General features: G+C 41.6%; 1 protein-coding gene across 2 annotated transcripts in view; it reads left to right on the top strand.

The window, feature by feature from the left end:
• LOC112226029 (protein ELFN1-like) overlaps positions 1-24570 on the top strand; it is a 91050-nt gene extending 66480 nt beyond the window's left edge. For both annotated transcript variants that reach the window (XM_024390218.2, XM_024390219.2), the window contains exon 3: positions 19618-24570. In XM_024390218.2, the coding sequence (XP_024245986.2) occupies positions 20007-22415 (2409 nt within the window). In that variant the 5' untranslated portion in view covers positions 19618-20006 and the 3' untranslated portion in view covers positions 22416-24570. The remainder of the gene's footprint in view (positions 1-19617) is intronic.
• Positions 24571-27058: the final 2488 nt, after the last annotated feature.

The following is a 27058-nucleotide window of genomic DNA, read 5'->3' as shown; positions in this document are numbered from 1 at the left end:
GTCGTGAAGAGGGTAAGAAAAAGCATATTCCCCCTCAGGAGACTGAAAAGATGTATGGGTTCTCAGATCCTCACGTTCTACAGCTGCACCATCGAGAGCATCACTGCCTGGTATGGCAACTGCTCGGCCTCCGACCACAAGGCACAACGGAGGGTAGTGCATACTGCCCAGTACATCACTTGGGCCAAGCTTCCTGCCATCAAGGATCTCTATACCAGATGGTGCCAGAGGAAGCCCCCCCCCCCCTCTTTTACACTGCTGCCACTCTGTTTATTATCTATGCACAGTCACTTTAACTCTACCTACATGTACAGGTGAAGTCAGAAGTTTACGTACACCTTAGCCAAATACATTTAAACCCAGTTTTTCACAATTCCTGATATTTAATCCTGGTAAAAATGCCCTGTCTTAGGTCAGTTAGGATCACCACTTAATTTTAAGAACGTGAAATGTCAGAATAATAGTAGAGAGAATTACTTATTTCAGTTTTTATTTATTTCATCTCAATCCCAGTGGGTCAGAAGTTTAGATACACTCAATTAGTAGGTTGTGGCATTGCCTTTAAATTGTTCAACTTGGGTCAAATGTTTTTGGTAGCCTTCCACAAGCTTCTCACAATAAGTTAGGTGAATTTTGTTCCATTGCCCCTGACAGAGCTGATGTAACTGAGTCAGGTTTGTAGGCCTCCTTGCTCGCACACGCTTTTTCAGTTCTATGGGATTGAGGTCAGGGCTTTGTGATGGCCATTCCAATACCTTGACTTTGTTGTCCTTAAGCCATTTTGCCACATCTTGGTAAGTATGCTTGGGGTCATTGTCCATTTGGAAGACCCATTTGCGACTAAGCTTTAACTTTCCTGACTGATGTCTTGAGATGTTGCTTCAATATATCCACATAATTTTCCTACCTCATAATGCCATCTATTTTGTGATGTGCACCAGTCCCTCCTGCAGCAAAGCACCCCCACAACATGAAGCTGCCACCCCCGTGCTTCGTCGTTGGGATGGTGCGCTTCGACTTGCAAGCCTCCTCCTTCTTCCTCCAAACATAACGATGGTCATTATGGCCAAACAATTCCATTTCTGTTTCATCAGACCAGAGGACATTTCTCCAAAAAGTACAATCTTTGTCCACATGTGCAGTTACAAACCATAGTTTGGCTTTTTTTATGGCGGTTTTGGAGCAGTGGCTTTTTCCTTGCTGAGCGGCGTTTCAGGTTATGTCGATATAGGACTCGTTTTACTGTGGATATAGATACTTTTGTACCTGTTTCCTCCAGCATCTTCACACGGTCCTTTTCTGTTGTTCTGGGATTGATTTGCACATTTCACACCAAAGTAAGTTCACCTCTAGGAGACAGAATGTGTCTCCTTCCTGAGCGGTATGATGACTGCGTGGTCACATGGTGTTTATACTTGCGTACTATTGTTTGTACTGATGAACGTGGTACCTTCAGGCGTTTGGAAATTACTCCCAAGGACGAAGCAGACTTCTGGAGGTCTACAATTTTCTTTCTGAGGTCTTGGCTGATTTCTTTTGATTTTCCCATGATGTCAAGCAAAGAGGCACTGAGTTTGAGGGTAGGCCTTGAAATTCTTCCCAGGTACATCTCCAACATGGGCCAGCATTCCCGTGAAAAGCTTTCGACACCTCGTAGAGTCCATGCCCCGGCGAATTGAGGCTGTTCTGAGGTCATAAGGGGGGGGGGGGTGGACCTCAATATTAGGAAAGTGTTCCGAATGTTTGGTATACTCAGTGTATACCCATTGATTCTTGAAGAATATAACTTATGCCTCATGAGCTTAGCTCAACAGTCATACCCCATCAGAACCCAGAATACAAGCATGTTTTACTCCAATGTCTGTAAACAATGTAAATGTAAACAAACACTGTATAGGCTTAAAAAAAATGGTTAAAACTATAATTTAGATATCATAGATGGTCAGTCCTTGTATCCACATCTCTGTCTATGAATTTGAGAGTGGTTACATTTCTTCAGGCCCTCCCTCAGGTTTGTACCAAAACACAGGCGGGTGACACTTTGTTATTGCTTCAATTAAGGGTTCTAGCTTTAAGTGCCCGGTTCTAGTCCACCTGGGACAGTAATTAATTGAAGTGAAGAGTCATTTGAATGGATTACCACAGACCATCTATGATTAGCCCATGAAATATGGAGTTCTAGAGGGAACATAGGTGGACACATAAAGTGATCATAAAACAACATTATAGAGTCAGCCATTGATGCTTCTCAAACTCAGCAGAGAGGGAATTTAACCCTTTCTTTCCCATTCTTCAAAGGCATGCTGTCATGCAAGCTGCTGTTGTGACTTGCAAACTGAAACATATATATAGGCCTTGTTCCTGTGGTGATTTTTCCATCCCTGCGTTCCAGTAATGCGAAGATAGAAATGATCAGTGCTCTCAAGGGCGGAACGAAATAGAATGCCTGTTTATGTCTCAGTCATTCTATTTCATTCAGCCCTGAGAGCAGTGATCAGACCTGCTTATGTTCTCCGCAGGCACTATTAATGATTACGTTAGCGCCATATCACCATGGTAATGTCTTAAATGCAGTGTGACATCATAAAACCAAAGTGGGGTATCGTTGCTTACTATTTCACTGTGACCTTGCCACAAGATGGATGAAGCATGCCCTATTCCTCATGAGGGGATCGTCCATATTGAAAAGGGTAAATGGTTGGTTTGCACTTCATGATTAATAATGAGTGCGATTAGTGTCGCGGCGCAAACTAGCCTGTTAATAGAGGCTGGCGCAGCCTGCTCCGCAGCGAATTAGCATTGAGAGAGGCAATCATGGGGAAAATAAATGTAAGTTAAAACAGGGAGATGGATGCCGTGTTGAGAGACAGCTGTCACCCATTTATTACAGACACCCCTGACGATTCTCTCCTCACTGCTGACAGTAAGCTGTGACGAGGTTGCCCTGCGTGAAACTTCATTTGTGCTCTCTGTTCCGTCGCATCCCATTCACGTTGAAGCCAGCTAGACACCCCAGTTGACCTTCAAGTCATGTCAAGCTCTCGGATAGAGATTGAACGGTTGGTTGGTAACATTGTGACAATTGGAAATCCATTTAACATGTGAATATCTGATGCCCTGATTCACATAACGAGTGACGGATTGCACAAGGAATGTTTAATTTACTCGCAGAGTACATGAGATTGAAGAATTGCCTTCACTTCACTGTGTAGCGTACTCAGGCGAGGAAAGGAACGGTACAGGCTTTGGTTCATCTTTCACAGCTCACAACAAAAGCTTAGACCTGAGGCCACTCACCTTTAAAGTAGGATACTTGACCATCTGTTTTTATGCCTCCCCTCCCCCACACTCATCAAGAGGTGCATTTCCTTTTTAAATTATATATATTTATTTATTTAACCTTTATTTAACTAGGCGAGTCAGTTAAGAACAAATTCTTATTTACAATGACGGCCTGTTAACTGCCTTGTTCAAGGGCAGAACGACAGATTTTTACCTTGTCAGCTCGGAGATTCAACCTAGCAACCTTTCTGTTACTGGCCCAACGCTCTAACCACCACCTGCCGCCCCTTTGAAGATGTATTTGTAACATTTGCTATTCAATCTTGTGTTGTAAGAACACTGAGAATCGTTCTGCTGAAGTCGTTTGGCAGTTTCGGAAATGCTGAGACTGTGTGTGAAAACACATTGAAGGAACAATTGGGCATACCTGTACTTAAAACAATTCATAATATTTGGTGAGACCCTATTGGTCATCGCTGCTGTTTGGTGACTTGTTACTATTGTCCCAGACATAAACCACTGTTAAATAAGTCTGTTCTGTAAGTAATGTATGGCAACACTGAACATGACTCAGAATGCACAGTTCTCTGAATGAGAACATTATTCTCCTTAACTGCCTGAGAACAGGCTATTGACCAGACGGAGAGATGTGTGTTGGTGTTTTCTAATGTAATGTGATCTTGCGTTGAGAATTTCCTTGAAATAGCTTGAAAGGTTTTTAAAAAATATATATTTTGGAAACTGTTTGTGCCGAATGTACAGTACTTGAAGAAAGAACATATCATAGACTGTCATCTCCCTTTTACAGGCTTCATTTTACATGTCTAGGCTGCCGTAGTAATGCTTTTGAGATGTGTGCAGTGATCTCAGTGATAACCGGATTGTGGGAGGTGAGATAGTAGACCGTGTGAAGTGGGAAAAGTGCCATCTACTGGCAGAAGAATCCTTTTAAGTTTGAATACTGGTTATCCTAATCCATTTTTCCTCACTCCAGGGCTTAGTCAACCCTTGGCTCTAACAATAGTTTACTATTTTGGTAAACACTTCAATGTAATCTGCCTTTTCAGGGATCAAATTGGTATGAAAGACTACATTTCTACTGTCCAATCTTTACACCCTGTAGTTAGCTCATCAATGTAATATGAACGGATGAGTACAGTCATTCCGTGTCTAAATTCAGTTCAGCCTAAATCCCACCACATACTGTGCTGTATTGCAGATGCTTACCCCCAAGGGAGACTCTTATTTGAAATAATACTGATGATCAATGGAAGAAAGCTACAGTTCAGGCTTCTCATTTCCCTGCAGGTATCGAACCTGCATCTTCAATGGGTCCTGGATTATTTTGATGAGGATGACTCAGTTCACAGGCCTTTCTTTTAGAAGTAGCCTAAAGGCACCAGTCTCTGTATCCCATCCAATCCGTTTTGGATGAGGCTCCATTTAGCGTGACTAATTGAAACCTTAATTCATTTGGGCGAGTGCCCCGTCTGCTCAAAGGATTGGGTCTGGGACAAAGTTCAGAGGAGAGTTAAGAGGACCTTAGAGAGGACTCCCATATTGCTCTATAAGGGTAATTGTGTCAAAAGTAATTAGAGAATGGCATCCAATCTAGTCTTGATCTTTACATCTATACCTGAGCCTCTCCTTCAGAATAGATTAGATTATAGTTGCTGACGATAAACCAGCATTCTCCCTGCTGGAGCCTCCCTACAGCACATTCTGCACTGTAAGCTGGTTTATACTTCATCAGACATGCACTACAGATACATGTCATGACTATTAACTCGAATCGGATCATCACATCAAACGACAAAATAAACTGCTGTCAGACCGTCCAGGAGTGTGTCGACATACATGTGGATTTTTTTATTTAAGTGGCCCCCGCTATGGAGCCATCAATCCTAGCATTCTGTGATTATTACAGAGAGTTTGGAGGGAGTATTTAAGAAAATAACCTGTCTTTTCTATTCGGCTGTCTCTTTCTGTATCTGCACCTTCTTGTCTCTCAACTATTTATGGAACAGGCAAAGACCTTGAATGTGTCACTGTGTGAACAAAACAGCTATGGGACCTGATTGTGCAACATGTCTCTGCAGTGAACCGTATCATAACTCGGTTCAAGGAAACCCAACAAAGATACTCGATAGCTAATTAAATTCAGAACATCATGAATGGAGGGATCATTACACCACATGCGCCCTTTGTACACTTCCTACAGGATTCATATTGTACAATGGACACAGCTCCGGGAGACACTTTATTATTAATGTTGTTGGGGCAATTATTCAAGAGTAAGTCTCAAAATGACAGAACAAGCGTTTGTTTGAAGTCTTTTGTGAAGTTGGTTTAGATATATTTCGGTAGTATGGAGTCTCTTTGTTTTGCTTTACATAACTCAAAATATTCCATTGTACTCTACCGCACAAAAGTAGCCCTCCTAACTTCATATTTTGATGTGAAGTAACTCCAGTAAGTGCATAAACATGTTAGAAAAATGAATACATATACTGTAATGTATATTTGCTAGTGTGAGTAGCTGTGAAGCTGTCAGGCCAGGAAGGCACCAGTCACTGGGAATACAAAATGACATGACACTTGCCAGAGGAACACCTGATGTTGGTTGGTTGGGTATCCCTGTTTGTGAGGGAACCTGTGGATCACTGTGGGTGGGCGGATGGAGGGTGCAGTTTCCACAGCGAGGCTGCTGCCAGGGAAGGAGACATTTCTGCCAGGGAAGGGAACTGCTGTATATCGAACCAGAAGGGTGCCGGCATAGCTGTGACATTACTTGGGAGGGCTTTAACTTCAGCACTTGATTCTTTCATTTCACAGGGAATGTAGCATCACATTTAATGTCTGTTCTGCCTTTTACGTGAGGTAGCATCTGCTCATACACAGCCTCGCAAAATGCTCATCCCATTATCAATGAGTTTTTGGGAGAACATTCAAATGGACAATAGCAATAAAAATGCAAATGCTGACAAGTTTTATCAGAACATTTTGTGACAGATCAATTCTACCAGCAGTCAGCATTTAAATGCTTTTCAAACTGTTGCATCACTCCCACGTTAACTGAGATAATATTCTTACCACCAGCATGTTCTTGCCTACCTCCCCTCTCAGTGTATAACTTTACTATTCATTTTTTGTGATACTGCATGCCAGACATCCTACCCTGTCAGTTCAGTATAGCTTAACCTTAACTAAAAAAAAATCCCTTCCATATTGTCCTCTCTGGAATATATACCATGTCAAATTCTTTCATTTCAAAAGACAAAAACAATTTTATTCCCCAACATAGCCATCTCACGAGACAGCTTTCAATGTCTCCATTTTGCCTCCAACCTTCCTATTTCCATCGCTTTCTCCAGCCAAGAGTCTGAGGCTTTCTGTATAGATCAAATGTGGCCAGTGGAATAGTCTGACAAGCCCAATGTCCTTGCTGCCACTGTGCCTCTCAATGATTGATTCCATTCCTTACTATCTCATCCAATCCTGAAGCTTTCCTTCATTCCGTTGCTGGCTGCTATCATCTGCTACTCATATCTTCTATGTTTGGGAATGGAGGTTAGAGATATTGTACAGTATCTCCATAGTGACAAGGAGATGTAGCCTATCATGCACAGTCACAAACATAGATTATTCTGAACATGCTTCTTGTACTGAAATGACTACAGTACCGTAGCAGAATGACTAAGTAGATTATATTTCCTTATCTGTTGCTAAGTTGGAGGATACAGTATATTCAGTAACCACTACTGGTATTTCCATCTTCAACTCTACTGAATCAGATGTCTGCATCGCCAAGTATTGAGGAGTCCTATTACAAGCTGAAAGGAAATGCTCAGATAATTATTAAAGAGAAGTTGAAATATACACAAAGTAGAAAATACGAGCACTGCAGAATACTGTATGAAACTAAAGCAAAACAAAGAAATACACATAAAGGCTCACTACCCGTAGTCTTATGCTAATGCTTCTATGTTCCACGTCTTAACTCCCAAGCCAACTTTTAATAAAGATGCACTGCACATCATGGTGGTGGCTGCAGGACAGTATGAGTTCATGGTACAGCTGCCACAGCACTATTATAAGGCAGGCTGGGTTTCTTTATGGGTGATGTATTGGAGAGGAACGGTGACCTCTGAGGGCTGCCAAGGTCATAGTGAATCAGATGCGCCATGTCTATTGTTGGCATAGTTCCTTGTCACCACAGACTGGGAGAGCATTGGGGGTTGATATGTGTAATGCAGTTCTCTGGTTCGCTGGAGCTTGTAAAGCTGAATAGTGACTTGCAACAATTAGCCGAAAGAGTCCAGAATGCAGTTCCATTCTTGAAGTACATATAAAACGTAAACAACCAAACAAAGCCATTATCATAAGACATGCAGCATGAAATATTCTGTCAGGGAATTGTGATTAGTATTTAAAAAGATAAAGAAGAGCAATTTGCTGGTGTATTCGTATAAAAAAAAAAGTTTATATTTTTTCACAAACCAACAGTGCTTTTGCCTTGAACATTATGTAATGTTTTTTTTAACATGTGTACAAATCCTCAACGATAGATTGCCAAAGTACCTTCCTTATCTCCCAACATTCCATGTATTAATCAATAGCTAAAATACCACAACTTAATATGTACATTATATACAGTAACTCCACTGAGTGCTGATAATGTAAAATGATTGGCACAAGGACTACAGACTGTGTGCGTAAGAATCTGGCAGAAGAATGATTCAAGGAAACAACAAATACAGCTCTGAAATAAGCCCTACGTGTTGGCTGTGAAATAGCTTCTCCCCACATTCTGCAATGTTATGTTGATGTAGGTACTTGGTCCTTGGGCAGGTGAGTCACAGTGTCACAGACGTACAGTGTACTCTGCTGTAGTGGTTCCAGGTGCTGTTGGGATTTCAACCGTGAGAATCTCTTCGCTAGGCTAAAGATCCTGAACAGTCATTCTGAAAAGTTCTGAAAAGTACTCATGGCTAACTACCAGGAAGTTTGAAAAGACAGGCTGAGTGGGCAGAGGGCTTATATTCACGAGCCCACCTTGACTGACAGCTCTTTGAAACTCCTATGTCAAGAAACTTGGATGCAGTGAACAGTGTTGCAGTGAGATCATCTCAAGCTAATTTGGTGATACACAAAGCAACTCAAACAACATTGAAATTGCATCAATGATATATATAGATTTTTATTCATCTCCCATTTGGCATGTTTCTTTTGAAGCCGTTCATAGCAACACTGACAGACGTGTTGACTTGACAACTGCGTCTGAGTTTTGAACGACAACCCCTGCTCTTTTCTGTTCCATGTTGGCTGAAGACCTAGTTAGCCAGTAACTAGCTAACACCCGAGACAGATGACAGGTGAAACATATAAGTATCTTTGCCGTAGATGAATAGGGTAAACTCTGAATTATATTTGCTGACACCTTAGTCGAGCTATTTAAACCACGCCCCTCTGCAAACACACCGATGTTGGTTACAAGCCGGTACATATTTAAATTATGTAAGATAATATCACGTTACCATTGGTGTATTAAAATGAGAGTTATGGTGATGTCACCTTGTCCCCTTAATAATGATTCAAAGTTTTGGACATGGGGGAGGGGGCCAGTAACTTTAAGATCAAACTTTGTCAATGTAGAAGCAACAGTCATTTTTCATACGTTGGTCATCATATTTTGATCTCGTTTCCCTCAAATATCATCCAATTTCATGAAAAACAGGATTTTGACTGTTCATGACCTTTAAGCTCAGGCCCCCAGGTGTTCTCTGTCTCCCACCAATCTGTTTTTGGCCACTCTGACATTTGTTTTTGGCCAAGCTGGATATCACACAGTGTCAGTGTTCTGTCCCTAAACACGCCATGTAACCTCACAGGTTCCTGGACGGATAAAAAAAATGTTAATGTGTAATTTGATGGACTTGAGTGGAGAAAAGGGAGGAGACAGTGAATCATTCTGCTCATATCCTCTTAATGAGAGTGCTGAGGCAGGGTTCGCTGTCACTCAGAACCCTGGTTCTCTCCCACGGCATAATTTGATTGAGGAACTCCACTCGGTTTCAGAAGGTTAATTGGTGGGGTAGAAAGCTGCTTTGGCAGAGCAAAGTAATTGACAAGAAGAGGGAATTAGTGCCGTTGTTCCTGTACACGCATAGTTAGCAGACGTTTAACTTTATGCACTGATTTTACCTCACAGACAGCCCCTATATACAGTATGACACAACATGTACTGACAACAGCAGCAGGACTGTGCAGCAGGCAAATGGAACATATCAATACAAACACTCAGGCTTTACAATATGTGCTCCGTCTAGCGTCACACTTAAAGGGATAGTTCACTTAAAATACAAAATGACACATCGGTTTTCTTACCCTGTAAGCAGTCTATGGACAAGGTATGACAGTAATCCATGCTTTGCTTTTATTTCCCTTGTACCATTTTTAAATGCTAACCTTTTAGCATTTTTGGCTCAAAACCCATTCAAGTTATGGTACCGATATTAGCATTTTTCACGCATCATGTCCGAATCACCCGAAAGTACCGAAATTGACTGTGAAGCTAAACAAAGTCACAGATTATTATATTATCAGTACCATGACTTGAATGGGATTTGTGCCACAAATGCTAAAACGTTGGAAAGAGTGCCAGGTAAACTAAACCAAAGCATGGGTTGATGCCAAACCTTGTCCAAAGACTGCTTACAGCGTAAGGAAACCAATATGTAATTTCGTAATTTGGGTGAACTATCCAGGTAAGGCTGTACAGTAGATCCCAGTTTGGTCTGCCATGTCTTGAGTCAGCAGCAGAAGAGGTGTCGGCATACATCCTCCTGCCCACCAGCAGCTGGTGAGCTCAAAGACCAGAGACGTGAGTTGATGGTCTGGAAAATTGCAATAAAACCTGCAGGTATTATCCCAAGTTGTATCTTACTCTTACATGAACGGAATTAAATTAAACTGTAAGTGTTGGTTGTGCTCTCCTTGTTCTTATGACAAATACAGGCTGTCTACAACCTAATTGTTTTCTCATTGGATTTGTTCTACTGCTGTTGGTTAAGACAATTCTGACAATACCTCGGTTGGTTTGTCGGTTTGTAATAGGCCTTAGTATAATTGAATTGTCTACAAGTTTACTCAATACAAGTCTGTGGCATAATGCACAATTATTGTTGGGACAAATCCATAACTTTTTTGTTTGTTTATGTAGCAAATCAATGAATGTTGTTGAAGGAAGGTTTTGCATATTAGATCTACAGTTTCAGACCATGATATTTTCTTTTTTTGCCCATAGTACCAACTGAGCAAACTGTCCGAAGTGCTTTCATACCACAGTTCCCAATAACTCCACTTTGGATATGACTTTAGCTCTAAAAGCTCTCTCCATTAAGGCTACTGTTTCCATCAGTGCACACTGTAATTCTAAGCCATTGTCCATGGCGTATCATCTTTTTTTAAAGGGCCATCCAGAATGGAGTTTGTGCTTTGTAATGAGATTTCTTGATCCCTGGAAAGGTGAGAATCGTACTAGGTCATCAGCCTGTTGAAGGACTCGATCCACTGAAGAACAATTGAGTGTGGTATTGGGAATTTACAAGAGATGCCAGAGCAGTAAGAGTCATTTAACGTTTTTACAAAGCATCACATCGTCAGGAATACCAAATAGCCTCTGTTGTAGAACAGAACATTTGTGTCAAATTCTAATTCTCGAGGTCTGGACTTACATAGTTGGCCTCAACCCTTGGCCCTCAAGCTCTTAATTAGCCCAATCATTCACTATTTAAGCAAATGTTCTACCTTCAGAATGACCAAATACACTACACTTAAGCTAGATTTATGACTGAGGTGGATGTATGAAATGCTAATATATGTGGCTAATTGGCTATTTAGAGTAATTAGCTGGGGGAGATGGAAACAGGCATGCAAAAGGGTGAGCACAGTTTCACCCTCATTTGGGTGGGCAAGTGGAGCTGTTTTCAGCAACTTAAAAAGTGCTCTCCCAGTAGATATGCATTGGAAATAGATTCCGCACAAATGGTCAACATTTACATATACTACAGTTCATCCTGACGAAAGGATAAATGTTGCTCTTTAGGATTCCCCCTGTGGGGAAGAGTTGTGTAAGGCTGTGTTTACACAGGCAGCACAATTATGATCTTTTTCTACTAATTGGTCTTTTGACCAATCAGATCAGCTCTTTGCCAACAATTGGGCAAAAAATCAGCATTAGGCTGCCTGTGTAAGCACAGCCTTTACTTCCTTCTTCCAGCACTTCATACAGATGCAAGATCTTAATTTGATCACCCAGTTGCAGGAGAACGTTCCTGCAATGCAGAAAATGTAAAACGTGTAGTATATTTGAGGTTAATTATAATCCACATAATAATCCACATTTCCTGTTACTGCAGGATTATGTTCCTGCTGTAGAAAACGGACTCAAATTAATATCCTACGTCTTTATGCATTGGTTGACCTTTTTTCCCTTGCTGCTGTCCATCGTGCTGAAGTTGTCGGCTGGTTTGTAGTGCACTGTCCATACATAGTGCAAGTGTGTCATTCCACCACAACCACCATCCCCCAACACCACCACAGGATATACCGTATGTGACAACACTGAAAAGCAATCTAGCAAAACATTAAGAAAACTGGTATAGCTTTTGCTACACGTCCTTTTCTGCCTCTGCTGTAGAAGGTCATGAGTACTGCATTTCAAGTGGTTTCAAAGAACGTCTGAAGAGCACATTGAGAGCACGAACCTGGAAATTGTGTGCATCTCCACATTCACAACTTTATCATTATGTATTTCCTTTATTCGTTTTCGTCACGTTTTTGATCACTGCGGTGACATTCATTCTCCTCCATTGAGATAAATACCATTGTGAAAGCTTTTCCTGGCTGAATTTATATGAGGCGATTCCAATTATTATGGGGAAAGAAAAGGGCTTTGTCTGAAAAACAATTCAAATCACAGAGATGCGGCACAATACCCCTCACTTATCAGGGAAGTAAAGTTAGATATAAACTCATTAGTGTGCAGTGCCTTGCAGCTGTTTGTGCTCCTGTACGAAGCCCTTTTTCTGAAGAGGCCTGGCATGTCCACAAAGTATGCCATTGATGCCACAAAGGAAGCAAGCGCATTTCCAAACAAACAGGATTGGGGGCTAGGGAGAACATTCCATTCAATTCCAGGCAATATTCCTTTTAGTAATTAATGCATGACTTTAATATCCTTGGATATAGCTGAAGCATGCATCTACCTCCTCCCTTTCTCTCCAAAGCAATTCAGTACCTCAGTGAGCACAATGTTTTTCTCCCCCAAGAGAAGCAGTTCCATTTCAGCTCAATTGATTCTCCACTTCTGGTCGCCCATCTTTACCTTTTTCATTCTTTCCCAGCAAGAAGCGCATGCATTTTCAATGACATCAAATAAAGGGCAGTCATTGGGAGGGATGAGGACGGTCTCAGGGGACTGAGGCACCGTCACCATCCGATAGAGAAAGACGGAGCAAGATATAAAGACTAACAGCAGAGACGGGGGAGTGAGGCCTTGGACACATAGACATGAGAAAGAGATAACATGACTATATATAGCAGTACAGATATGACCAGATTAAACTGAGAATCCAGTCTCGCTGTGCCCTTCTGACCAATACAGGCTTTCTAATACAATTTGCAAATGTGTGTTTTCCTCCGAGAGAGCAAGAGAGAAGGAGAGACAGAGACAGAGACAGAGACAGAGACAGAGAGAGAGAGGATACAGTATGACAGCTTTACATACAGTATACCTCATTGGGAGACAGTTGCACTTGTTACTGTATCTGTTTCATCCACAAGGCTTATGGGAGATTCTGTCATGTCTTTGCCTTGAAGCCCAGGCTCGCCGCTGCGGAGGAGAGAACCCCAGAGGCTCGACATATGAGAGTAGAAGCCTGTCTCACAATCACAGACTTGAATTCAGTGCATTGAAAGACTTCCCCTTCAAGGTAGCATGAGCTCTCAGCTCCCGAAGCACCCTTGTCTGCCCCCTAACATCAAACAGTAACGCTAGTTGGCCTCACAGTTACACGGTGTTAAGTCAGTTGTCATATGGTAAACATTGGGTCTATGTATTGTGCCAATATGTTAATTGTAGGCACTTTGAAGGCAACTACTTACAACAAAGATCAAATAGCATCTACACTCTGAGTTAAACATAATTTGAAAGAAGTATCTTTCCTCAACGCTGACTGCTAATGGAGAATACAGTATCTCTCTCAAATAAAATCCATCAATAACATATTCAATGCAAAAACGTGTGGCTACGTAAGTATATGAAAGTGCCCTGAGCAAGCAAAACAAATGGGAATTTACAACAACTTAATGTAGGACCATTGAATCAGGGTGTCATTAGTTTTTCATAGGGGATGACAAGAAAATCCATCATTAATCTGTATGCAGCAGGGCCCCAATGGGAACAAGTAGACTGGGGAATGGCTGCCTGGGCTGCCTGGGTGTCCACTGGGAGAGGAGCTTGGCTCTGATGCCCTGGGTGTTCTGGCCTACTGCCCTCAGGGCTACACTACCACTGGACCATAAAGATGCTGCCAATGGGGAAAGATTCCAGGGCTGCAAATAGACCAATAGGCTGTTCTGAGGATGAACATGCCATGCTGCCCTAACTGCCTTAAGCTCATTGTTAGTATGTGACATGTTTTACAAGCATTTCGCTACACCCACAATAACGTCTGCTGAACACGTGTATGTGACAAATAATAACATTTGATTTGATTTAGGTGAAACTAATGCATCCACCTGGATTCCAATGTTGGTTGTTCTTTTCCCACCATCTCCAAGCTCTTTTTATTAGTGAGCACTGCAGTATTTGTTGGTTAAGCATATAGGCACCAGGGTGGCATTAAAGCACTCGGAGACACTAAACCTAAATGTATGATGAGAGGTTTGTTTATGCAAAAGGTAGTTTACTAAATCACTAACATTCATATGCAACAGCGGGTGACTCTAACGAGGCGAACTAGCAGGGTTGTAATTTATGCTGTGGACCGCAGTAGCGGTGGTGGAATTGATGCGGAGCCCACTGGAGTGAGTCACAGTGGACAAACAAACCCCTCTATGCATTATTAATGAGTCTTTTCAGGTTTAACGTCAACTTCCATGTAACACTTAAAGGGGTCCCGCAACAACACCATGCTAAGAGAGAGCTGAGGACGGGTCAGAACGGCTCTCAGACACTGCCAGCCGGTATTTACGATAAAGGTCAGAGAATGAGGGGACAATGATAGGAGACAATTTTCTCTTTAAAAAGTTTAGCCTCGCCAGATATTTCCCGGAGCCATACTTTTCATATTCATTTCATGGAACATTTGGTTTGGGTTTCCAAACGGGAACCTTCTTTATTTCAGAGGGTTTAAAAGTGATTATATTTGAATGCCTCTTGGTAAATGCACTTTTGTGGTAGGTGGTTTTTGTAGTGGTAGTCTTTTGGCATTTCCTTGCAGAGCGTTCCACACAGTGCATGGAGGTGCACAATGTACTTCCTGGTTCTATGTCTAGGTTAGCAGCTGATAGAGTGACTCCACCCACTTTACCATGCCCATGATATAGTGGGAAATAGGTATACTAAACTAAATGTCACTTAAATACTTTGGACAGATGCCATCCATCTACTCAAAAAATGTTGTCTTAATGTGCTTTTGATTCAAATCTGGGCCACATGCATTTTTCAGCCAATGGGCTCCTCTTCAGTGCGAACAAAATCCTCCAGTTTTAACGGACAGATATTAAAAGAGAGCTCCACATCAAGTGTGGCCATCAGTGGAGCCTGGTGGGAGGAGCTATAGGAGGACGTTCCATTGAATTGAGTCAATGGAACGGTTTCCACATGTTTATTGTGTTTGATACAGTTCCACTACTGTATATAGCCTCGCTACTGTTATTTTTCATTGTCTTTTTACTGTTGTTTTTATTTCTTTATTTCTTCGTTTTTTATGTAAGTAAACATTTCACTGTAAGGTCTATACCTTTCGTATTCGGCGCACGTGACAAATACACTTTAATTTGATTTGATTTATTCCATTCCAGTCTTTACAATAAGCCCATCCTCCTATAGCTCCTCCTACCAGCCTCCTCTGGTTACCATGTCATACAGCAGTGGAACACAGGGATGTGAGTGGGCCCGGCACGGCCCCAGCCTTATAGAAACCTGTCAAACCCAACATTTTATGTTGAGCAGCTCACAGCATATTACTGCCTCAAGACATCCCCAAGCTCAATGGAAACAAAGTCAATTATTGTAACACTGCTTCGAAGTCCCCCACAAAACGCATACCCAAAATGGGGGATCTTTGGTATGTATGGGGACAGATTGTGTATGGGAATGGTGAGGGTGCAGAAATATGAGAAGGGGAGACAACCCAGTTTGCTACTGTGCTGTATTACAGTGTGCTTCCTTATTTAGTATTCAAATGTATCGGGTTTACGATTCCCACATAACACAGGCACGAGTAGACAAAGCTGGGCTTTAGATTTGTGTGTAATCTCTCCCTCGGGGCTCATACAAATCCAAGCAAAACAAACAGTCCCTCAGTAGGTTATTTCAGCACTGCTCCCTCCGATCCAATGGTACACATTTACTGTCAGAACTCATCCATAGCCACAGTATGCTTTCCCCCCACACAAGGCAGCGCTACGAATGGCTCCACTCTTTTGTTTCAGTTAGGCTTAAACATCTCAATCAAAATGGAAAATGCATAGCTTGACTCAGTTACAGCAGTGATTTGAATGAAAGGTGCTAAGCGTATAATTAATCATTGCACGGATATAACAAATGTTCTTTTCAAGGTAGAGCATATTGAGAAGATGAAAACACTGGAAGGTTTCCACTGACTGATGACTGTGTCAGTACTACATAGTGATGAATCTTAGCCTCAACAACCCTGTTTCTGTCCCAATCAGCACTTATGTGCAAACACGCTGACCAGTGTAGTCCTGAATAGGTTTATGTTGAACAATGGACATACTTCCTCTATTATCAGTGATTCCCATTAGAATCAAGCCAGCATCATGTACACTGTGTGGTAAGAGGATACTAAACAATGGAAATTGTATTCATATTGTCCTTTAGTTCGTGGATTGCGGACAGTTTTGTTTTTGAATATGAACTGTTCCGTATTGTGCCCTAGAGATCATGGTATGGCTGTTTGTTATTTTGACTTCCTGAAAACATATGCTCACTTCCTCATTTATGATAGCAATGCTAGATGGCAACACAACATTTGTTTAGGCCTAATTGGAGCGCGGTGGGCAGACCACACGAAAGGTCAACAGACTGCTGGAATGACCTTACGTCCACGGTTCCAATTTGAGGTGTATTCCCTCTGCACTTAACTGTCACAATTATCCTGTTGTAGCAACATGATTGTCCCCTTTATGTAAAGGCCCGTGTCCTCTACCACCTAGGGACACCTTTCTTCTCACCCTCTGTGGCCTCCCACAAGGCAACACATCCACTTCCTGGCCTGTGTCAGCAGCTGCATCAGAGGGCTAAGAGAGGCCAGTGATGAGGGCGCACACCACATACCTCTGGGTTTAAAGTATTCAACTGCTGTCCTCTATGATTAACCTATCCATCACTTGAGTTTCCAGCCCACTTTCATGGTCAGTCACTCCCACACCATTCGCAACGAATTAATGGCTGTAATAACACAGTCACCGGATCTAGAAGAGTTGAACATTTGATGTTACTTAAGGGAAGTCCACAAGTACCATTTCTCGAACAGTGACTTGCATTTCTAATATATTGTATTCGATTGGATAAAAATTTGATTTGCTTTCTTAAAAAAAACAACAACGTTATCTACAGTAGGAATCCTTCCAGGTCTTAATATGTATAACATGAAAAAGAAATGACTTCTCCTCATAAACATGATTTTCACAATTGAAACATCTCTCATTGGCTTTGTTAAATTATGAATATACACAAATCCCTCTCTGTCTTTGCAGGTTGGAGGTTGCTTGTCTTCTTGATTCTCATTGTTCTTAGAAATATACAAGTGTGACAGCAGTAAGCATGGCAGACGAGATACCGGGTGTTGTTCTGTACAGTAGCCTACACATCTCTGTGAGGTCCAAACAAATATCTCCCTCTGAGATGTCTGGGCTGCTTTAAGTGGACCGGAGAAGAGAACGTGTAATTCATCGCTCTGAGCCGAGACCCGATCGCTCTGAGCCGAGACCCAATCGCTCTGAGCCGAGACCCCTGCCTTGGTGGTGAGCGTTTCTTCTGTGGCTATGTTTGCCATCATATTGAATTTTAACAATGAAAAATGAATATCTGACTGAGTCCAATCTGATTTGAAAGCTAGTTAAGTGGCTCAGGTTTGGATAAAAAGCAATACTAGGTGCCACTGACAATGAAGTATACTGTAGCCCTTGGGTCAGCAAGATGTATTGACTAGACATTAGTGAATGCAGATGAAATGTTTCCCCTCTCACTCAGAAATGTCTGGCATGCAGTAAATCCTTTTCATTCCTCCATAAGCATTTTGCAGCCTCAGTTCTTATTCTCAAAAAGCAGAACAAATACTTTTATATTTGGCATGCAGTCATAACATATAAATCAATATCGTAATTGGCACGTGCAGTAGCCTATCCCATCATTTAAAAAAAAAATTCAGCACAATGAAATCCGTTAAGAAATGGAAAAAAATAATCACGATTTAGTATGGTGGGAATAGCAAAGTTATAAGGTAGTTCTTTGAATGGAACTAGTGTATGCAATTCATAGTCCAAACACAAAAGTATTGTTCCAGGAAGATGTGAAGTGTCTCCGTGTTCCTCGCTGGCCACGTGTGTTCCTCGCTGAAGACGTGTTCCTCGCTGGCCACGTGTGTTCCTCGCTGAAGACGTGTTCCTCGCTGGCCACGTGTGTTCCTCGCTGAAGACGTGTTCCTCGCTGGCCACGTGTGTTCCTCGCTGAAGACGTGTTCCTCGCTGGCCACGTGTGTTCCACGCTGAAGACGTGTTCCTCGCTGGCCACTGCTGCTGATTATGACCACGGCTGTGCTGGTCGACCGTGGTGCAAGTTAATACCTAAGACTATTACGAGAATGACTCATATACTTAAACATTTGACTTTCCTTCCTCTCGGCACCTCCCATGCTGAGGTCACCTGCTGTTTATGACTAATAATTCATTAATACCTCTCCATAAAAACAGCATCTATAGGCTCCAAGGTTTCCTCCTGCAGCTATCAACTTTGTTCGGAAACCTTGGGCTGTTTGGACTGTCTGTGTGCTGTGTCTTTTTTTGATCAAATTGATTGGGTCAAATGATTTAACCAGACCCAATGGAACACTGCAATTTCCCAGGGGAGCTGACAGGGTTAAATTGACAATGAACAGTTTGCTATTTTTGGTTCACGGTTTGTATCCGCAGTAGTTACCGTAAGATGTTTAAGAGATACATCCATGACACTGAAAGACATTAAGTTCTATTTCTGTAAGGTTCTATAAGGTTCCCGAGTTCCTGGTTCTATAAGGTTCTTGAGAAGACCGTTTCAAAGGAACATTTCAGTATGGTGCAGAGTAATTAATGAATTCCATGCTGCATCTAAACATTAGTTGGACTCAGTTCTGTTTGACAGTCCACAGGTTAATGATGTGAGAATAGGGACCCTGCTTTCCCCGACCTGTCAAGTGGTAATTGGCCAAAGGTTTCCTTTAATAGCAATATGCCACAGGGAACGCAAAGCACCTCTGAAATTGTGTACGAAATAATTGGATGGCGATGAAAGAGGAAGCATACACATGAATCCTATTTTGCCGTTAAAATGATATTTGCTATTTTTACTTAACGTGCAAAACGAAAATGTGTCTTGATTATTTGGATCCGTAATGTTATTTTTCACTGTCTTTTTACTGTTGTTTTTATTTCTTTACCTACCTATTGTTCACCAATTGTTGCACTATTGGTTAGAGCCTGTAAGTAAGCATTTCACTGTAAGGTCTACTACACCTGTTGTATTCGGCGCACGTGACAAATAAACTTTGATTTGATTTGATATGTGCAGTATACATGACAGATTAACAGGATGTAGAATATAAAATACAGATTGGGTACCATGTTGTTTGACTGCTACACATGGTCTATAGAGGAGAAATATAATTCTATTTGTGCAACATGTCATGTATTCTGAATATTTCTGGTCAAAAGAATATATACTTTTTACATTTTGTGGTGTAAATGTGGTTATATTCAAATTGAAAACCTCACATTCAAGCAGTTATTGATTCCCCTAACGTGTGCCTGCTTCTCTTTTCTTCACAGGGAGTTCCTCTGAGCCCATGAATGTGACACAGCAAGAAAGACAGAGGAAGAAACAATAGGATGAGACCGATCAACGATGTTATCCCTGGGGAAATAAGCACAAGACAATCTGAGGTGGTGAAATACTGAATCTCAGCGAACCATCTCTAGAACTTCATTCCAGGCTAAAGTCATTGGATGGATGCTGGTCTAAATGCACATGCCCAACATCTTTTTGTAAATGGCTGGAACATTGGGACCGAATTATCCTTCCCTGGACACAAGGCCAATATATTGATTGTCCTCCCAGAGGAGAACACTTGAAAGTCCAGCTAGATTACAAAGAGTTCAGTTCAGCATCTTTAGAAACCACAGTGGTGTTCCCGTCTTAGAGCTTTTTGGCCCTGCCCATGACATCAAGAGGAGCACCAATGGCCTGCGGTGGAGCTATGGTAATGAGTGCCTTTTTCTGGTCTGTGGCCATAGTATATTTGACCCATATAGGCAGAGTCAATGGGGACTGCTGGCTCATCGAAGGCGAGAAGGGTTTTGTGTGGCTGGCCATCTGCAGCCAAAACCAGCCTCCATACGAGGCAATCCCCACGCATATCAACAGCACCATTGTGGACCTTCGGCTCAATGAAAACAAGATCAAAAGTATCCATTTCTCTGCCCTCAGCCGCTTCGCCAACCTGACCTACCTAAACCTGACCAAGAACGAGATCAACTACATAGATGACGGGGCCTTTTCTGCCCAGTTCAACTTACAGGTCCTTCAGTTAGGCTTCAACAAACTCCGTAACCTTACTGAGGGCATCCTCAGGGGTTTGGGCAAGCTGCAGTACCTCTACCTCCAGGCCAATCTGATTGAGACTGTGACACCCAATGCCTTTTTGGAGTGCTATAGCCTGGAAAACATCGACCTCTCCATGAACCGTATCCAGCAACTAGATGGGACCACGTTTACCAGCCTGACTAAACTGACTACCTGTGAGCTTTACACCAACCCTTTCAACTGTTCCTGTGAACTACTTGGCTTTGTGAAGTGGCTCTCTGCATTCCCCAACAGGACAAATGAACGGATGGTCTGTGACTCCCCATCAGGTGTCTCTGGCTACAGTCTGCTCAGCCAGAACCCTAACAATCCGACTTTTCGGAATGCCCTCCATATGCTCTCCACTGTGTGTACAGACGACTATGTGACGCCGTACATACCTGTGCCTCCTGAGACCACCACACTCCCACCAGACTACACTCCCTGTGGGCTGGAGGACTGTCCCTCTGGAACTGAGCCAGATGAGAGTATGAGTATCAACCCAACGGTGATTAATGTGGATATAAAACCCAGTATGAAGCTCAAGCAAGTCTCTAAAACAAGCGCCACCATCACTGTTCAGATCCCCCATCCCTTCAAGAAGATGTACAGCCTGGTTCTCTACAATAACAGTTTTTTCACTGATATTCAAAACCTCAAAATTCAGAATGAGGACATTGAACTTAAAAACCTGAAACCCCATACTGAATACACGTACTGTGTCGCTTCTATAAAGAATAATCTTAGATTCAATCATACTTGTCTGGCAGTCTCCACAGGACCCTGGAATGGGAAAGAGAGATCACAAAACCATGCAACAGCTACCCACTACATTATGACCATCCTAGGTTGTCTCTTTAGTATGGTGATTGTCCTAGGGGTGGTCTACTATTGCTTGCGTAAAAAACGTCAGCAAGATGAAAAGCACAAAAAGGCAGGCAGCCTAAAGAAAAGTATAATTGAACTAAAATATGGACAAGAGCTCGAAGGGGGAACCATTTCCAGGATGTCACAGAAGCAAATGATGGGTGGGGAGAGTATGTCCCGCATGCCATACCTACCATCTGGTAGTGAAATGGAGCAGTACAAACTGCAGGAGATAAGAGATGACACGCCTAAAATGGCCAAGGGAAGTTACATAGAGGTGCGAGGAACCGGGGACCACCATGAACGCAGAGAGTGTGAGATGTCCATGCCTGGGATGTCCATGCCTGGGAACAGCCAAGGGTCAGTGGCCGAGATTTCAACCATTGCAAAAGAGGTGGATAAGGTCAATCAGATCATTAACAACTGCATCGATGCTCTGAAGTCAGAATCCACATCTTTTCAAGGGGTGAAATCAGGAGCTGTGTCCACCCAGGAGCCCCAGCTGGTCCTAATATCAGAGCAGCCGCAGAGCAAGTCTGGCTTCCTGTCCCCGGTGTATAAGGACAGCTACCACCACTCGTTACAGAGGCACCACAGCTCAGATGTCCCGCCAAAGCGGCCCAGTACTGCCACTGGAGGTCCAATGCGGAGCCCAAGGCCTTACCGCTCAGAGTCCAAGTACATAGAGAAGACCTCGCCAACGGGTGAGACCATCCTCACTGTAACGCCAGCCGCTGCCATCCTTAGGGCAGAGGCGGAGAAGATCAGGCAGTACAATGAGCACCGGCACTCCTATCCCGACAGCCACCAGCTGCAGATCGAGGAGCTGGAAGGGCCCGGAAGCCACAAGCCCTCCATCCTGGAGCCCCTAACTCGGCCCCGTCCCAGAGACATGGCGTACTCTCCGCTTTCACCTCAGTACCATAACCTCAGCTACTCCTCCAGTCCTGAGTACTACTGCAAACCACATCACACTATCTGGGAGCGCTTCAAACTCCGCGGCAAACGGCACAAAGACGAGGACGAGTACATGGCTGCAGGGCATGCGTTACGTAAAAAAGTGCAGTTTGCCAAGGATGAAGACCTGCATGACATTTTAGACTACTGGAAAGGTGTATCTGCTCAACAGAAATCTTAATCTCTCCAAGTATTTTCTACTGGACCACAACTTTCAGAAATGACACAGAAACCTTATATGTGAAACTCACTATTGATTGGATGGATACTTCCATATTGCGATCAACTACTTAAACGTATATATAGCAACATATTTTGACTGTGAGTAAAATAGGAAAAGAACCTTGGGAATGACCTTCTTGGAAATGACCATCTTAAATTTGTCACATTATGTATGGAATTTATGGGAATAAACTGTAATCTAACGTTTCAAGAAGAAAACATATTGCAAATTAAGAATATACATATTATATGTTGCAATGGATTATAGGTATTTGGGTATCGCATGGCCAAGTCCTGTGACAGTGGATTTCCTGTTGTGTACTTTGAGAAAATACTGTAACAAATATTGAAAAACATGTCTACTGAAACCTCAATATTTTTTCTTCAAGAACTACTGAACAATCATACGAAAAAGAACATTTTTTTCTCCTCACATATATTTAATTCTACAATGGAACTATGTACTGATACAGTTTCTATATCTGCAATGTTTGCTGTTAATAAGATTTAAAAAAATGATGTTTGATTCAGGTTTAGCCCATGGATTTCAAAGACAGCTCATTATTTGTTTTCTAATGATTTCCATGTCCTAACTGATAAACATTACACTGGTCAGATAATTGGTATTATCTTACCCAGACCACTTAACTTTCCCTTCCCCTATTTGCAGCACTTTCACATAATACATTTTAGAGGCCACTAAACAAACTGCACAATATTAAAAGGCTGGAGTTTTCTAAATGTAATATTCCACATAAGACAGTTCATTGTATTATTCTGATGCTGATGGTCTGTCTTAGGCATCGGCATCGTAAGCCATTAGTCATATCTTTAGAACCAAAGTAGAAAAAGCTGAAGTGTTTACATTTTCTTTCTGCATGGTCTAAGAAAGTGTTTCCCAACTCCGGTCCTCAAGTACCCCCAACAGCACACATTTGAGTTGTAGCCCAAGCACAAAAACCCCTGATTCAACTTGGTCAAGGGCTTGACGATTAGTTGATAAGTAGAATCAGGTGTGGTTGTCTGGGGCTACAACAAAAATATGTACAGTTGGGGGTTGGGAAACACTGGTCTTAGATGTGTGAACATAGTAAATCAGGTTCCATATGCATTTAATTTGAATATGTTCTCCTGTGTTTCAAAGAGCCAAAACATTTTAAGAGTTAGTTTTGTTGAAAGTGTAATTCACCTTTATATTACCAATATTTTCCACAGAAGGCAACTTTAGTTTCCCACCTGTTGTTTAGGCAGAATGCTGCGAATGCAGTTCACATTCTCTACTGGAATATCTGTCCTATAGCCCGATGGATGAATGTACAATATAGATGATGACATCTGTATGTGGCAGCTTTTTAATTTGATTTCGGAGCAATTTTTTGCTATTTACAACCATAATCTTGAGTTTCCTTTGTCTCTACTTGGTTTTTCAATTCATATATTTCCCATAACTTATCATATTTTATATTTGTCTCAGCCAACAAAGTAAAAAAACAGCAAAGTTGTTGGTTTCACTGAAAGCTCTTGTTGAAGGATATTTTCCTATACTGTGTGGCTGTTATGACACTTTTGTAAATTAGAAGTCACCTATCAGAGGTATATCCACATGCCTAGGTTAACTATGAAATAATATCCCATGAATGCCTGAACTAAACTTCTGCCGCTGGATTTGTATATTATCTATACACTATTTTTGAGTGGATACAAGAGGTAACTTGGCTGTCTGAGTTCTTATTTCAACCGCCTTAAATTTCTGGGATATGTGTGTGACTGTAATTTTCTTTATTTTTCTTTCAGTGTTGATATTGTTGACAAGTCCTTATTTGATGTAATTTTTCTAAATGCATTTCAATAGATTCCAAGAGCTGTCAGATTTATAGATAAATTAGCAAGTAAGCTACATGTTTTTATATTGCATATTGTAGCACTTCTGTGGCTCATAAAAGCTAGAATTGTTGGGAAACCGGTGGAAAAAACAGTGAAAAGCTGTTGTTTAAGTACACCAGAAACAAACAAGAGCACAATAAAGTGTTTTTATTTCATTTCTTAATACTATGTTACCTGCTTTCAGACAAAGTACTGTGAAATAAAGGGAAGGGTGCACCCATCAGTATCTTCATGATGTTCTTTTGCTGCTTTTGAATTCTGAATCAAGGCATGAATCCTGAATGTATGGAATCCTGAATGTATGGAATCCTGAATGTATGAGAAGACTTGCTTATTTGTGTCACACACATCATTATCATGCTTTTATGATAGGTTAGTGGTTCTACCAAACTATGAAATGTCCATAATATACTGCAGTCCAGGGAATTCAGCAACTGCACCACTCTTCATGTATAGCTAAATATTCTAATGTAAGCTACCCTGTAATACAACACCTTTTCCATCAGAGTATTGGCAGTGTTTCCAATGCTCTGCTGAACATATCCAAGCAAGTGCTTATGAAGAAGTGACTGCATGCATTTATCTTGGGAGCTGAAGATATTTATTACATTCACAAAAAGCTGAGGGCTAGATTCAGTATGCAGCGCTGAAGATCTGCGCTGAAGAGCGATATACATTTCATTTAATGTTCCTGCGTTCACGGAGACTGCATTCACGATAAACGCTACATGTCGTCTCAATCGGTAATTACCTTTACATTTCAATCGCACTACAGCGCTTATCTTCAGCTGTATGGATTGAATCGAGCCCTAGGACTGCCTATACTTTGAAAAACAAACATCAATTTTCTTGTCCCCAAAGGTTGTCAGATATCTTAACCTTAAAAGTGCCAACTGTGGAACACTGAACTTCAAAACCTGAAACCCCATATTGACTGCACATACTGTGTCGCTTCTATAAGCAATTCTCTTAGAGTCAATCACGCTTGTCTGACAATCTACACAGGACCGTGGAATGAGTAAGGAAACCAATATGCTTCCAAAACATTCAAAGCAAAAGCAGGTTGACATTTATTGTCATGAATCTTGCCCTGAAGAAAGAACTGAGCAATTTTTCACTATATGGGCAAGCTGCTAAGTCAAAATTGGCTATATCATAAAAATTCATGAAAACAAAATATAAGGTTAGACATTAGGGTTAGCAGTGTGGTTAAGGTTAGGGTTAGGTTTAAAATCAGATTTTATGACTTTGTCGCTGTGCTAGTGACCATTCTGCAGAGCTGCCTCCAGGGCAAGATTCCTGACAATAAATGCCAACCTGCAAAGCAAAATCCAAAGCATGTATTGCTGTTATACTTATGTCCATAGACTGCTGGCAGGGAAAGGAAACCAATATGTCATTTCTAATTTGGGTGAACTATCACTTAAAGTGTATTTGGCTTAGAAAGTTATATTTTAATATTTTAATTATTACTTTTCTTGAAAAATCACTATCATTCACAAAATGTAAGGGTCACCTAATACATAGATGTATTCTGTTTGTTTTGTAGGTTAAAACAGCACTTTAAAAAAAAAGAATTGTGAGGAATGATGGGAAATAACACAGGTATTTGTTATGAAAGTGTATCTTCATATCTCAGATAAGATTTCAGCAACTGAAAGTGACTGGAAAGCGTCCAATAGATAAGGATTCAGGAGATTGTTAGCAATTGTGGTACCGTTTGAAAAAAAGCTATTTCCTTTTCTCTCAGACATGACGTAACTGTCTCCAGAGAATCTCAGGTGTTATCAGATTATAGTGCAGACCACTTGACTTTTTCCACATTTTGTTACGTTACAGCCTTATTCTAAAATGGATTAAATAAATAAAAAATATCATGAATCTACACACAGTGCCCATAATGACAAAGTTCGTAGACATTTTTGCGTATGTATTCAAAATACATGTTTTTATTTAAGTATTCAGACCCTTTGCTATGTGACTCGAAAGTGTGCATCCTGTTTCCATTGCTCATCCTTGAGATGTTTCTTCAACTTGATTGGAGTCCACCTGTGGTAAATTCAATTGATTGGACATGATTTGGAAAGGCACACATTTGTCTACAGTGCCACATTTGTCTACAGTGCCACATTTGTCTACAGTGCCACATTTGTCTACAGTGCCACATTGTCTACAGTGCCACATTTGTCTACAGTGGCACATTTGTCTACAGTGCCACATTTGTCTACAGTGCCACATTTGTCTACAGTGCCACATTTGTCTACAGTGCCACATTTGTCTACAGTGCCACATTTGTCTACAGTGCCACATTTGTCTACAGTGCCACATTTGTCTACAGTGCCACATTTGTCTACAGTGCCACATTTGTCTACAGTGCCACATTTGTCTACAGTGCCACATTTGTCTACAGTGCCACATTTGTCTACAGTGCCACATTTGTCTACAGTGCCACATTTGTCTACAGTGCCACATTTGTCTACAGTGCCACATTGTCTACAGTGCCACATTTGTCTACAGTGCCACATTTGTCTACAGTGCCACATTGTCTACAGTGCCACATTTGTCTACAGTGCCACATTGTCTACAGTGCCACATTGTCTACAGTGCCACATTGTCTACAGTGCCACATTTGTCTACAGTGCCACATTGTCTACAGTGCCACATTTGTCTACAGTGCCACATTGTCTACAGTGCCACATTTGTCTACAGTGCCACATT

The sequence above is a fragment of the Oncorhynchus tshawytscha genome, linkage group LG27, assembly GCF_018296145.1.
Source record: "Oncorhynchus tshawytscha isolate Ot180627B linkage group LG27, Otsh_v2.0, whole genome shotgun sequence".
Taxonomy (NCBI): Eukaryota; Metazoa; Chordata; class Actinopteri; order Salmoniformes; family Salmonidae; genus Oncorhynchus; species Oncorhynchus tshawytscha.
This window is presented reverse-complemented; position numbering and strand designations above follow the sequence as displayed.